At 40.6% G+C, this 14,933-nt stretch overlaps 1 protein-coding gene across 1 annotated transcript in view; it reads right to left on the bottom strand.

Annotated features, from left to right (window-relative positions):
- Positions 1–14,933, bottom strand: part of snx29 (sorting nexin 29) — a 148,024-nt gene that overhangs the window by 117,894 nt on the left and 15,197 nt on the right. The window contains exons 12-13 of the mRNA XM_006807254.3: positions 11,677–11,740; positions 10,096–10,224 (exon numbers count right to left, since the gene is read on the bottom strand). Of these exons, the coding sequence (XP_006807317.2) occupies positions 10,096–10,224; positions 11,677–11,740 (193 nt within the window). The remainder of the gene's footprint in view (positions 1–10,095; positions 10,225–11,676; positions 11,741–14,933) is intronic.

Here is a 14,933-nt window from a genome sequence, read left to right as displayed (position 1 = left end):
AATCATCGTAAAAGTAGTTTAGTGTTTTATTAAGAAACCCAGCTCCACGTAAGAGATAATGTTATCTCTATAATAAGATATCTGCACATCTGCAGGCCAGGGGTGGAAGCTTTCTGGCTTGTCATCTATTGATCAATCATGCTGCAGGCTTTGATTGCATGTAGGTGAACAGTCTGAGTTTAGAGGAAAAGAGAAATTAAATTTGCTCAAACTTTTTTGTTTGTTTTTTTATAAATAATAACCCACGAATGGAGCAGGAAGTCATGGCCCTTAAAAATTAGCTGTGGCCTTCAGAAGCAGTTAAGTATACAAGCTAATGGACTGCAGATGAGATTGCAGTATTGATTTACATAAAGACATGGCCACTTTATAAAACCCCTAATCACAGAGCTTGCCAAACAACGAGAAATTCATAATAGAGTTTAACCAGTGTCACTATCTGGAAGCGACAAGAAAATGGTTCTTTTCTTTGTTCTTTTTTAATGTTTACTCAGGAAACCCTAAGTTAAGTTTATCGACATAGAAGTGGCGAATAAGTGAAGAAAAATGAGGAAGAGCCCTACATAACTGGGGCCCATTTACTACTTGTGTCACTGTAATTTTATTCAATTACATTTGAAAAACTATAAATATACGGTGGCTCTGAGAGGTCAAATGCACTGCAAGTTAAAGAAATCACCAGAACAGATAATGAGAAGTGACAGAAACCAAAACATGTGAAGGACTCCACTGGGACACTTTAAAGAAGCAGACGATTCGTCGGTGCTGTGCAGGTAATGTTTATTTTAACCGCATGATTCATATTATACTACAGATACAAGTTTGCCATTAGCATGTGTTCCAGAGCTGATGCGTCATGTTGTTGTCTCCCCAAAACACTTCTTTTTTTTTTTTTTTTTAAAAACACACTTTTTGTGAGTTTTTGTGAGCTTTTGCAACATTTTTTGTACCATTTCCATTTTGTTTAGTTTTGTATTTTGCGTTTTTAAAGCTTTTTGGGGTTTTTTTAAGTTGCAGTGCGTTTGACCTCTCAGGGCCACCGTAATAACACCCATCTAACAGACTACAGAAAGCTTACTACATAACTGTATAAATATTAATATTTTTTCCAATAGGTGTTTTATAATTAGATGCCAGTTTGCATGTTTTTCTCAAATTCAAATTCAAATTCAAATTTTATTTGTCACACACACACAACCATACACAGTATGACATGGAGGTGAAATGCTTGTAGCTGTGCAATGCCCGACCATTAAATGACAGAAAAAAAGTTTTACAGTATTTACAATTTACAGGTTACTACAAAAATTTACAAATTAACTTAGAAATTTACAGTAAAAAATGTGCAAATAGCAGAATGAGATTATAAAGATTATAAATTATAGGAAGTGTGCATAAAGAAAAACCAGAGTGCGTGTGGTGATGTGATGTGTGGGAGAGTCCAGTCCTACACCTGGTTCAGGGCCCGAATAGCCTGGGGGGAAGAAGCTCCTCCTCATTCTCTCTGTTTTGGCCTTAAGGGAGCGGAAGCGCTTCCCAGACCTCAACAGTGAGAAGAGCCCATTGTTGGGATGGGAGAGGTCCTAACAAAGAAAGAATTTATCCAGGTTTTTCTTCTTTTGTTGTTGTTGTTGTTGTTGTTGTAGTAGCCAAAAATACCACAAGAAAAAAAAGGTTTTAGCTTCTCGGTCATGTAAAATGTAATCAGACAGGCACCAAACAGCAGACAGACAAAGCCCATTGTACACAGCAGTGAAGAATTTAGCAGGTAAAAATTGAGATCTTACCCGGAGGAGTTGATGACGACAACAGAGCACAAAGCGTGAGTGTTTAGCAGGAGCCTCGTTACTGTTATTAAATACACCTGTGCTTTTCTGCCAGGTATGTAATACAGGTGTAGTAACAAAGGTTAATCAGGCTGCTCTCTTGCTTTCTTATGACTACATTAAACAATGCTTTTATGGGCAATCGTGGCTCAAGAGTTGGGAGTTTGCCTTGTAATCTGAAGGTTGCCGGTTCAAGCCCCGGCTTGGACAGTCTCGGTCGTTGTGTCCTTGGGCAAGACACTTCACCCATTGCCTACTGTCGGTGGTCAGAGGGCCCGGTGGCGCCAGTGTCCGGCAGCCTCGCCTCTGTCAGTGCGCCCCAGGGTGGCTGTGGCTACAACGTAGCTTGCCATCAGCAGTGTGTGAATGTGTGGATGACTGAATGTGTAAAGTGCTTTGGGGTCCTTAGGGACTAGTAAAGCGCTATACAAATACAGGCCATTTACCACTTATTACTCGTTGCATTATTATTATTGGTGTTATATAAAAACATAATACTGGGAAATTATTTTCCCAAAGAAAAAAATCCAAACTGACGAAGTATTGATTTCAAGCCTCGACTATCTTCAGCAGGTGCCGTCGCTGCCTGTCATCCACTGTGAGCCTTTTCAAATCTCCACCGTCATTCTGCTTTTTTTATACCATTTAAATTATTATGCACTCACAATCATTTCAACAGTTGTTATTGCAAGCTGTCAATAGAAAATAATAACCAGATGCCTGTCAGCTATTCAAGAATAAAATAAATAAAAAGAAACACACACACAGTTTTGTTTGCTCTCGAACAGCCGTTCCAAAAAATCATTCGGCGAGATTTGTCTGCTTTGAATAAACGATCCTTTGAACAAACAATACTTAGCACGCTTGAAATTGAATTCCTTTCTCAGGTTACAACAGCACGATAATGAACACATTTTGCTGAATTATTGATCACTCCGATACAAGTAAAACACTTTGTGCCGGTGTAATGTGCTTGCTTTTGGAAAACAATGCCTGGGCCGGGCAAAGCAAACAATCTTTCAACGGGATAAAATGTCACCTTGTTAAACACACTGCATCTGTCAACCTCAGCTGTGCTCTCCACTGACAAGGAATTGTTGCTAATCAAGTGCATCAAGCCAGAATTATTTGGCTCAGGTTTTGGGGACTGATTCGAATTGCTGATTAATTAAACTTGAGCGAACTGTGCAAAGTACACTGAACGATGTGTACAACTCCCTCCATTAAGAGCTGAGCATATAAGATAATATAAGTGGCCTGGTGGGGAATTTAGGGGAACGTACCCAAGCACTTGATAACACAGCGTGAGCATGGTTCTGACCAAAGCCCCAATAACTGAACTATTTTCAACTGAGTATTTTCAAATCCAATTTCAGGGCAGAGGGATAAAACACAGCCTGGAGGTGTGATAAACACCCTAGGTGTCCAGAATTGTGTCTGCAGTGGAGCAGCTTCCCTCAGGTCGTACCACAGCTCAGCCTCCCACATGCAATAAAAAAATAATCCACCTGCTTAACACACAGCTCCTCTGTTTTTGCAAATACTTTTACATTTTTACTGGTTTATTTCATGTTGTTTCTAAGTGTTGCGCCCCCTCAGCTCGATCCTTCCATGCAGGGCAGCAACCACACACTGCATTTTAAATACCCACTAAGACTGAACTCGTTGACTTTTGGTTTGCAGCAACTTCCTCAATGCCTTCAGTGAGTCTATCAAAACAAACTCAGTTCAGCGCGCCAGATATGTTCAGAACCACAGGACGAGAATTAAATAATGGATACGGAACAAAATTAAACAACAAAGCCAGAAGGGAGGAACGCCGCACAACTTCTCAATTCCGAAATTGAGAGCGATCCATTAAATTATCTGGTGCTTCTACTGGTAAACGTGTAAACGTGACACATTCAAACTCATCTAAAACTCAAAGTGGGTTGTCTGCCTTGAGGGATGCTAAAGTTTTAAATTAGCGTGTTGAAAGTTAAGGACTCGGCATCTCTGTTAAATAAACTGCATCCTTCATCCAGCGGATATGGGACCAGCCACACACTGCTTTCTCATTAGGGGCAAACGTCTGCTCTAGAAACATTTAGTGTAAACGTCTGCTTAGAGGATAAGCCTATTAACTACACTGGGCAGTAAAACTGTTTAAGTCATCTCATCTTCCTCAATGCGAGATAAGTAAGAAGGATAAACCGTGTGCGTGCAAAAGATTTAGAAAAAAAGCAGGATTGTTTTGTGCGTGAAGGAAACGGCGGGGGGAAAGAAAAGCTACGTGGCTTAGAAACATAAGTATTTTATGTGCAAGTGAATGGGAGTGGGGAAAGAGCAAAAAACAGTGTGTGCTTAAGAGATAAAGAAATTATGAATATTTTGTTTAAAAGAAAGCAAAGAATATGAAGTCTGAGAATGGGTTTTATATAATGCAAACACTGTAAGACACTGTTAGAAAGCCAGTAAAAAAAGGAGGGGGGGGCTCTTATCTTCTCTTAGAGTACAAGCAAAAAAAAAAAAAACTATCTGAAAAGGAAAGCTTAAACTCAAACTACATACAGTAATTACTTAAACTGAATAGATGCCCTGGAGTGATTTTTTTGTATTACATTTCCACATCCCTCCGTTTATTATTCCATGGTCTAAAGCCATCTTAATGTGCAATAAACACAGCATAAATTGGCTCTTCTTCAGATACAGTCTGGCTCTGTTTGGAAGTAGTGGATGAGAGGTTTAAAGACGCCTTCAGAGATCAGCAGCTCAGTCGCTAGGTAATGCTCCTGAGTGCAATTTACTGCACTGCCATCTTTAAAAAAAACATAAATAAAAAGCCCTTAAAGCAGACATTCTCTCTCCTGACACACTTCTAGAGGCACATATATGCATTATACATATAGATAAATCCACGCAGAGGCACAGCATGGCTGTGGGGTGGAGGGCTGGGTTGTTAAAACTTCCGTTTGGGCAGAATGACATAACTGACTAAACACCCCCAACAAATAAACCGGGCAAACATCACAGCCGCTTGCTCTGCCACTTTATTTTATTTAATTTATTTATTTATTTTAGAAAAGCCGTACCAGACTGCTTGGAGAAAGGCGGCTCTGCCAGCTAAGAAAAAGGCATCTGCTCTCGTTTCTTTTGCATGCGAGTGTGTGCGCGCACGTATGTGTCCGCCTGTCCAACCACCCCCTCTCCCTGTGACGAGGAACTGCTAGCTGGCCCGAGCCCACTCGACTGGCCACCTTCCCGTCTTCCTGCTGCGGGAGGCCTGCTTTCCACTCTGCCAACTGTCGCATAAAGAGGGGGGCACGAAATAGTTGAGGGGAAAGATTTTCTGTGTGTGTCTGTCTCACTATTCTCTGAGGAATGAGCTTGAGGGTTAGACATTTAGAGCAAGGTCAATTGGTGTGGGACATTGCTATTTAGCAACAGCTTTCTGGTGATTTAATGCCTTGTGTCATTAGAAATGAAGGAATGAATATTAATCACAGCATTAATTAATAATATTCCAATATGCATTGCCATTAGGGAGTCATCGCATTGATAACAAATTCATTTTACGGTGTAATAATGACGAGGATCATCTTAAGTGACAACAAAAACAAGGAGGCATCCAGATGGTAAGAGGAAAGGGCAACCAGTTTCAAAGTGCAGCTCCTCCAGACTTTTTTGTTTGTTTGTTTTTGCCACAGTAGCTACTAAGGGGTGGCTGTAGCTCAGGTGGTAGAGCAGGTCATGTACTGATCGGAAGGTTGGTGGTTCGATTCCTGGCTTCCCCTAGTCTGCATGCCAAATATCCTTGGGCAAGATACTAACCCCAAATTGCTCTCCGATGCATCCATCGGAGTATGAATGTGTGTGAATGTTATCTAGAAAGCACCTAGAGAAATGTGCTTGTGCGAATGGGTGTGAATGGGTGAATGCACAAGTTGTGTAAAGCGCTTTGAGTGCTCAGAAGAGTAGAAAAGCGCTATATAAGAACCAGTCCATTTACCATTTACTGAAGATAAAAGTCTGAAGCTTTTACTTTCGTTCTTATCATGAAGATAATTCAGGACCTGTAATTTGGGACAGATGCATTAAAAAAATGCTTGAGTATTGGCTAGTTAAAATGTCAAGTAAAAACTCGAGCACTATTGCAAAATCCCACATTTGAGTACAAATTAGCAAAAAACCTTTTACACTCTTTTGAAATATAACTATATGATATTTAGCACTCGCCACTAGTTGTCTTTTGCTATGTGAAGTTTCTTTTTTATTAAGGTGTACTCAAATATAACTAGTCATTGCGCAGAGATTTTTTAATGTATCGGTCCCAAATTACAGGTCCTGATTCGTGTTGATCATAAGAAAGAGCAGTGAGAATTTCAGGCTTTTACCTTTAATGGTTTTTGAGACACTGATGTTCAAATATTGCCTCAGATTTGAATGTGCTGAAAGTACGTCGATGGACCATATTTCTAAAAAGAATGTGTCCTGAAAAATATTTGATATATGAAGCTGAAATTTCACAGCACTCGTTATATAAATTCAACTTTTGGACCATAAAATTGTCGCAAATATGAGAAGGTTGAGCATAAGGCCCATGTTGATTTCAGATGGAAGGACCCAATTATAAGAATCAGTCTAAACTCACTGGATGGTCACACCAAAAACTACGACTTTTATCTATTAGCTCCAATTTATATGAAGCAAAACATTTAAGATTTTACTTGCTACATGTGCAATATTCCTTCATAGGAAATCCAACAGGTGACGGAAATACAAAGAATGCAAATTCTTGGTGTGCGTACAGGACCACAAGAGAGGACTATTACATATGCGCTTGGGTTGTGGGTTGCAATGTCACAATGTGTGAGTATGGGTCTTACACTCTCGTGCTATATGTGGATGGATCTGTGAGTAAGTCGGTAAAGTGGGCAGCTGCTCGTTTTAGCCCACTCCCCTCTGCCTGAGTCTACGTCAGCCGGAATCTATGTATGGAGGCTTGCTCATCCTCTGCCACCCCCATGTACGACCAGGCTCACACACACGCAGGCATCCATACACGCTATGTGTATATAAGACACTTCCTTTAGTATGGGTATCACTCTACTATGTAAGAAGGATCGTTTGGAAGATTTCTAAAATAAGCTAATGACTTCCTCAAACAGCAGGACTATCTGGTGGTAAAGATAAAAAGTTAACCTGCACAGTGCCAGAGGCAGCAAAGTGATTCCTCTCAAAGTAATCTCAGATTAAACAATGTCTCGATTAATCAAACGGGAGTAAAGCACTTCCATCGGGTCAACAAGAAAACCAGTCGTTCTTATGAGTGTTAAGATGTTACCATTTCAGTGTCAAAACTGACTCAATTCACCATTAACGCAGTAATGATGAAGAATTGTGGGGCACATAGCAACAGTTGCCAGTAGCCGCTTTCACAGAAGCTCCAAGCCCTCATTCAGCGGCTAGCTGCTCCTTCAACGGTATTTATAGCCGCTATTGATCGAGACAGATTTGGCTGAGAAGGAAAAGCAGCACTTGAGATTTAGCAGCAGACTACAGAAACGGATTTATGTGTCTGAGTGCGTCTTCGATTGATTGTGTGGAAATGCATACTGTATGTCACAGTCATCTCTTGTTCTCACTGCCTCTCTACCTCGTGTCATTTCCACCCCATTAAAGTGCTCCATATGAACATCATCACATTTTAAACGGCTCAGTCAGCTGCTGCCCTGTCCGCTCCCAACAACAAACCCATCAGATTCAGTCTCCACACACTTAACTTGAGTCACCCAATCAATCCCAGCTAGTGGATTGATTTACTGTGGGAGGCTACAATCTTGCTTGCTGGGGCTTTCTGTTTCGACTGCTGCAGGATGACTAGTCGTCTATTTAAAGGGCTCAGGGCTTGACTGAGGACTCTGGCCTCAGCCACTTTCAGTGAACCGTAGGTGGTCAATTATTGGGATAACACTGACTGTATCTGCGATTTAGGAAAAGGAAATCTCACACACCGAGTATGAATGGGGTAAAGTTTCCTACTCTGCTCTGATGTGTATCCTCTAGTTCTTTTAATCATGAGTAGACTGAACTCGATGGGGAAACTTAACAGCGCACAAATATAGTTTCCTTTTCCTGTCTGCGTAAAGCTCTTGCCATTAGTGGTAATTACTGTTATTATGTGTAAAACAGTGACGCAGGTACAGCAGGTCTAAGGAAAGGCCTTGCGCAATCCTCAGCAACAAGGCAGCTTTAATCACAGACATGAAAGTGTTTGAGGCTATTACAGCTTTAACACAGTGTTTACTTCTGCTCTGCTGACTGAAAACTTTTTGGGTTAAATATGTGGATCCATACAGCTAATGAATGGAGCAGTCAATAACACGCCTGTATCTTTGACTCCGCTGAAGTGTAAAACACAGGTGTAACTGCTAAGGACTATATTCAGTTGCTGTCAGTGTTTTTGCTGCACTGTCCCATCTGGAGACACTGTTTATATGACTCGGATGATCATGCAGTTCCATCTGCATTCTACTGACAGTGTCTCCATCAGTGCAAACAAAAAGCCAAAATGCATGTTTTTAACGCATTAAGCGGTTAATGCTCAATGTGCCAAAATATAAAATATTTAAATGTCATGCAGCTCCATTTCTGGAATTCTAAAAGTGTTTTCAAACACTGGTGTGACAAATCCTCCCACCACAACATAATCCATACACCATTTGTCCTTAAACTACAATCAGCAGCCATTTGGGTTTTTATGTTTGTTTGGGTGCACTTTGCTGGCGCTGGGCTGGATGCCCTTTTGCTTTTAGAACAGACGTAATTCTTCATGACACAGATTTAGCAAGGTGCTGATAACATAATAGCATCACACAGTTGCTGCACATTTGTCAGCTGCACATCCATGATGTGAATCTCTCGTTTCAGTCCGGATGACTGGATTGAGATCTGGTGACTGTGGAGGCCATTTGAACATGACACAGGACCTGAGGGATACATGTGGCCCTGAAGCCTCATCAGAAATGATCTCAGTGGAAGGGTGGCTGTCAAGAAGCCATTCTTAAGGAGGGGAAACCAAGAGAAAAAGGCTGAGGTATGAAAAATTACACAAGAACTGGACTCAAAATATCCTTTTATGGACTCAAAATGTATGAAGGAGAGGTACGACAGTGTCTACAGCCATCTGTAAAGCATAGTGGAGGCTCTGTCATGGTTTGGGGACGCGTTTTAGCCAGTGGTGTTGGGGATTTTGTTAAAAGTGACAGAATTATGAATGCAGAAAAATGCAGTCAGATTTTGAGCCACCATGTAATGCCATCTGTCATCTGTGAAGCGTACCATTAGAAATCGTTTTATTTTTCAGCACGGCACTGATTCCAAACACGCTGCCAATGAAGTGAAAGCATATCTGGATAGAAAAACAAACACTGGAACATTATCAGTCAACATTACTGAAGCAGTGTGGGATCGTCTTGACAGAGAAGAGAACAAAAGCCAACATCAAAGAGCTTTGAATGTCCTTCAAGAAACCTGGAGAACTATTCCACAAGATTACCTAAAGAAATGACAAGAAAGCTGCCTAACAGAGTTCAGACTGTGTTAAAGCACAAAAGGTGGTCCTAACAAGTATTGACTTTCAAACTCATTAGAATTGTGCAAACTGTTTTTCCCCTCTTCCATACATGTGCGCACACTTTTCAATCCATGACTGCACCTATTTCTCATTTTCCCCGCAAAATATATTGACTCAAGAATATCTAAATTTAAAACTCCTGTATGGGTAAATATAGATCTGTGCCAGAAAATCATAAATGTTACAATTTCTTGCTAGAGGTGAAACCAGAAGATCATTTGACATCATATTCTGCCACTATTTTGTGTGCCCAAAGGGTTATAGTGTGGAAGCTTCGAATGGGACTTCATTTGTTATATCAGCAGTGCCATTAACAATTTTCTGACTGAAAGTCAACAAATTGAATAACCTGTGGTTCAAAGTGTCAATAAGAGTAAAAAATGAGTTTTCTGGTCAGTAGACCAAAACAAATAAATAGTCTGTTTATGTCAGCGTGCAAATGCTTTGGCCACACACAATAATCTAAATTTACCGTCACCTGAAATCAAAAGCAGTATTTTTAAATCTGCACTCTTTGCTGTCATTAATTTGTTAAGAGTGCATTAATTTGTTAAACGTTAATAGAATAAGTCCCCTGCTACGTGCAGTTTTAATCTTCCATTGTGCAGGCGGACGTTACGTATTAACGTATGGTCCGCAGGCATCACGTGTTACCTGGCCAGCGCCTGGACCTTCGCTGAGTGCCTCTCTTCCAGTTCTGCCAGCTTCTTCTTCAGCAGATCGGTTTCCTGCCTCAGGCCTGCTGAGTGCTCCATCTCCCCATCCAGCAGACTGCGAAGAGACCTAAAGAAAAAAAAAACACTTTAAAAAGCAGCTGCCATGCACGTTTATGCATAAATAACACAGGCTTCTATCACTATCACATTCAGGTAGCATCCCATACACAGGCTTAATCCTCTAAATGTTAAAATACTGGGGATGTTATTTTCATAAACAGATTAGATAAACTATGACGATACTTGCTTTAATTGCAGCACTAACAGACAGACTGATTTACATTTAGCTCTGATATAAAATATTGAATCAGCACTTAATCTGTGCCTGTGTCGTTAATTTAATACCCTAAATTTAAATCATTTAGTATGAAATTCTAACCTCTGCTTGGCAGGAGATTCACTTTAATTATATAGAGAGAGATCCTCGCCTCTCATCTTCTTAAGGAAACCATTCATAATATTCAGGCTAGTAAATCCTTCTTTGTCATCGGGTTGTGTATCACCTGCTTTCATATGCGCTGTTGTGCAGCTTTTTCCAAAAAGAAAACTTCTTAAAATCGACTTTAATCATCAGACCTTTTTAGACACTTGTGGTATTTGTATTTTAATGATCTTTTCTTAACTGCTGACTCGGGTTTTTCTGCTCTTTTAGTTATTTTAGATGTGTTGTGGCGTACCTCAGGGGTCCATGTTGGGTCCTACTCAGTTCTCATTATATATGCTGCCTTTGGGATCGATTTTCAGGAAGTACAAAATTCACTTCCATTGTTACGCCGACACCATCCAGATTTATTTTCCTGTCTACGAGATGTTAGAGACTGGTTAACACAGCTTTTATCACCTGCGTCAGATTCCCAAAGCAAAATCCCATCTTCCTCCAAAAGGCCTTAAAAATCCATATTTATGCTTTCATCAGCTCTAGATTGGACTACTGCAACAGCTTGTATCTGTTTGTTGCTCGCAGGCAGTCAAAATGCTGCTCGTTTAACAGATTTTGCATCACTCCAGTTTCATCAGGTCTATAAAGGCTCCCTGTCCATTTTTTATATTAGAAAATGTGAGATCCTTTTACTCATTTTTTATTTTTAAATCTCAACCAACTATTTAACCAAGCAGTGCAACTTATACAACTCCAAATTCTCATAGTACAGCCATGGTTTCCATTAAAGCAGTTTAGTCTATTTTATTGTATTTTTGTTTTTTATATTTTAGTTCACTGTATCCTTTTAATTTATTGATCAGTTGTTTCATCTTGTTTTCTTTAACTAACTTGTAAAGTACTTCAGTCAACCTTTTTGCTTTCAAATCTAAGATAAATAAAAATGTATTGTATTTTTGATCTTATCAATATTGACCTTTGACTTTCAGCATGCTCAACTTTTTTTAGCAGCTGTTAAATCGCTGCAAGTCACAGTCTCTGGAGGCTAATAAGAGAAGTTCTTCCAGCCTAAGTACGTGTGTGTGATGGAGCATTTGAAAGTTTGCAAGTAGCAGGTAAGAGGAGTGAATCCCGACGTACGTGTTTTGTTCTTCCAGTTCGTCCTTCCTGTTCATCATGGCTACAATGGCCTGACGCAGCTCCACTGCAGAAGAGACACTGCGGTGAGATTTCTGCATAGAAACTGCTTCTAATGCATCACAGACACACAAAGACTACACACAGTAATATGCATAAACTCATATCATACAGCTTTCAAATGTAGAAATAACAGCATCCCACACGCCGCACTTGCTGTATTAATGTGAGATTTTTGTTCTGTCACAAAGATGAACTGCTTTGATAAAATCAGGTTTAACTTCTTTTTTTTTTATTCAGCTGACAGGAGTTATACAGAATGAGATCTATCGGACTCACAGAGAGCAGCACTTTTATTGCCACAATAAAACATACTTTTGTGGTAGCTACTAAAAACTTTGAAGAAAGAAACAAAGCCAAGAAAATTTAAGAGTGAATCCAGGTTTAGATTTGGGTTCTCTGCTCTGCCGTGCTAGTAAACAAAAACACAATTACCTCACAAATATCTAATAATTACAATCATCTGAACATAATTTGCTTTTATTTTACTGAGCAGGCATTCCCTCTTTTGTACTCGATTCTCACAATAGAGCAACGTAAACTGTGCTGTTACTGTGTGCGCCACTCCCGAGGCTTCAATTAGCTCCATTCCAACTGTCAGCAGGACGACAAAACCATCATCTTTGGCTCAAAAGTAACACCAGCCATGTTCACGGGGTTGTCAATAAGAACTGTCATAAGCTTAAACAACCAAAGAGGTTGATGAGCCATCATAATATCACGGCTGTGTTCATACATGTGTTAATAAACATAAACATCCCCACAACTCACAGCCCAGTTTATTTCAAATTAAAAGCTTGACCAGATGCTGAAGTTCAATCAGAATAAGGGATTACAGTACCAAGGTTATACTAGGTTTTCTACCTTCTGAACTTCTCTCCGACTGTGTTGATCAGTAATACAGACCTTTATTAGCCAACAGTAGCCTGACTGCTGTTACCGAGAAATCCTCAGACCTGAAAATGCAGCAGGCCTCGGGTTCCCTGGTGTAGGAAAATGCTCGGCCATCGATGCCACTGACTGGACCTAACATACCCCACAATGCATCCAACTAGGAAGCTCTGGGATATTATGTGTCAAGCATCCAAAGCCACAACATAGCACCACAGTCTGTCCAGGAGCTCACTGATGCTCGGATCCATGTCTGGGAGGGGATCCCCGGGACAACATCCACAGGAGTGTGCCCAGATGTTATTATGAGTGCGTACAGGCATACGGTCTACTTAGCCACAGGATCACCTGATGACTTCATCCAGCCCTCACACTGTTGGTGGTTTCGCTTTGACTGACTGTTAAAATCAGTAAAGATTTTAAGCTTCAATATTTAGTTCATCAAGATGTGTGATTTAAGTGTTCCATTATTTATGTATTTGTTTTCGAGCAGTGTATTAACACAAATCCATGGGATCAAATTCAGATTGTTTATATCTTCATAGTGGCAGGGAGGCAATAATAACAGAATGGTGGCTGTCAAGTGCCAGGAGCAAAACTGTGTGACTAAAACTCGGGAACAACTCAAGAAAAGATTGAAATGAATCACTGAAAATCAGAGTTTGAGTGCACAGCAAAATATCTGAAACTGGGCAGGACCACTCGAAACTTTGGATACTGTCGCTCTAAAGTTTGGCTAAAAAAACAAAAACAAAAAAGAAGAGCAAGCTGAAGCAGTAAAAAAATTCTTGACCTTATGAATTATATATGTCTATGGAGTTACATCAAAAAAGACAAATCAAATAGCTCTGAGGAAAACAGTTTTTTTTCCTTCCAATTTCTGACATTTTATAGACCGGAAAATCAATTCACAGAAAAAATAACCGACAGATTAATCCCTAATAAATATAACGGTGACATTTGTGTCATATGTGTGGCAGCAACTTCAGTTTAAAGGTCTCCGGGTCTTTTTCTTCCAGCTTAAAGCGTCAGTCAGTGGAACTGTATCAGTCGCAGCCAAAGTCTGCCAGCAGTCTGCTGCCGGGTGATGTTAATCTCCATCCTGATGTTGAGGACAGATTTGGGCCAGGCTGCGCAGTTGCACGGTGACTCATCTCCATAGTTACGCTCGGAGGTGAGCGTTGAGGTTTCAAAGTGCCTAACTAGGCTGTTACCAGGACTTCCATAAATATTAACCGTGAGACACAGAGCTAATGCATCCTGCATTTTGCACACATGCAAAGACATTAGCTTTGTTTTCATGGCTAATGTAGGGTGTCGATATAGCCACAGACATGAGTAGGTCTCTCCTCTAACCCCGGGATAAGTGCCTGTTTGGAGGAGGACGAGGAAAAAGGAAAGGCGAAGAAGAAAAGCGATGACAAGCACAAGAGTGAGGAGAAAGGGGAAAAACGCGATTATCTACACAGCTCCATTCTCCACATCAGCAGGCCAGAAATAAACGTGACCTTTAGTCCAACCACGCGTTCACAGCGGGTGCCACGGACGAGCCATTAGGGACTTCAGTAGAGCCAGACGCCCCTCTGTCCTCACAAGAGGACGTGAACAAATTACAGTACAAGTCTGTGTGCAGGAAGACAGACGCACGCACCTCTGTGCTCACGCTCTGCCTGGAAGAGCCATCGTTCCAGGAAAACAAGACAGCGTGCACTTCCGCCAGCACGCCCCGGCTCAATCGTTCCAATAACAGATGCATTAGGCGAGAGCTACGCCTTGTAATAAGGGAGTCTTGTGAATTACAAACTCCATACTCTCCAATCAGTGGACCGCTTGGCCTCATGAGCTGTCAGACCCAGAAGGAAATCACTGAGGCAGAGCTCTCACTGCACCCCTCATCCTTCTTTTTTCTCCTAACACAGTTTTTCCTTCAGGTTCTCCAGCACGCCTTTAAATAAATCCAGCACCTTCTGAATTTAGCAAAAATTTACTCACTAAACAGGCAAACAACATCATGGGCTGTTTTACTGCCCTTCAGTGTGCTCTAATATAAATTTATAACACAATCTAAACCTAAGTAATTTAGTATTTTGCATGCATCACTCTGGTGTTTTCACAGGCTCACCGTTACTCTTGTTGACAAGTCCACTCAATTCCACGTATGAAATAGTGGCACGTCTCTATGGAAAGTTTAACCTGCAGTTTAGATCAATACAAAGTGGATTTTACCTAAAGGCAAAACCCAGAGTGAAACGCTATAAAATCAAGGTTTAATCAGACATGTTCTGCGTATTTTTCCTTCTCCTTTCGGA

This window comes from Neolamprologus brichardi, chromosome 8 (assembly GCF_056152115.1).
Source record: "Neolamprologus brichardi isolate AB-2024 chromosome 8, ASM5615211v1, whole genome shotgun sequence".
In the NCBI taxonomy this organism is placed as follows: domain Eukaryota; kingdom Metazoa; phylum Chordata; class Actinopteri; order Cichliformes; family Cichlidae; genus Neolamprologus; species Neolamprologus brichardi.
Note: the sequence above shows the minus strand (reverse complement) of the source record. Positions and strands in the feature narration are given on the sequence as shown.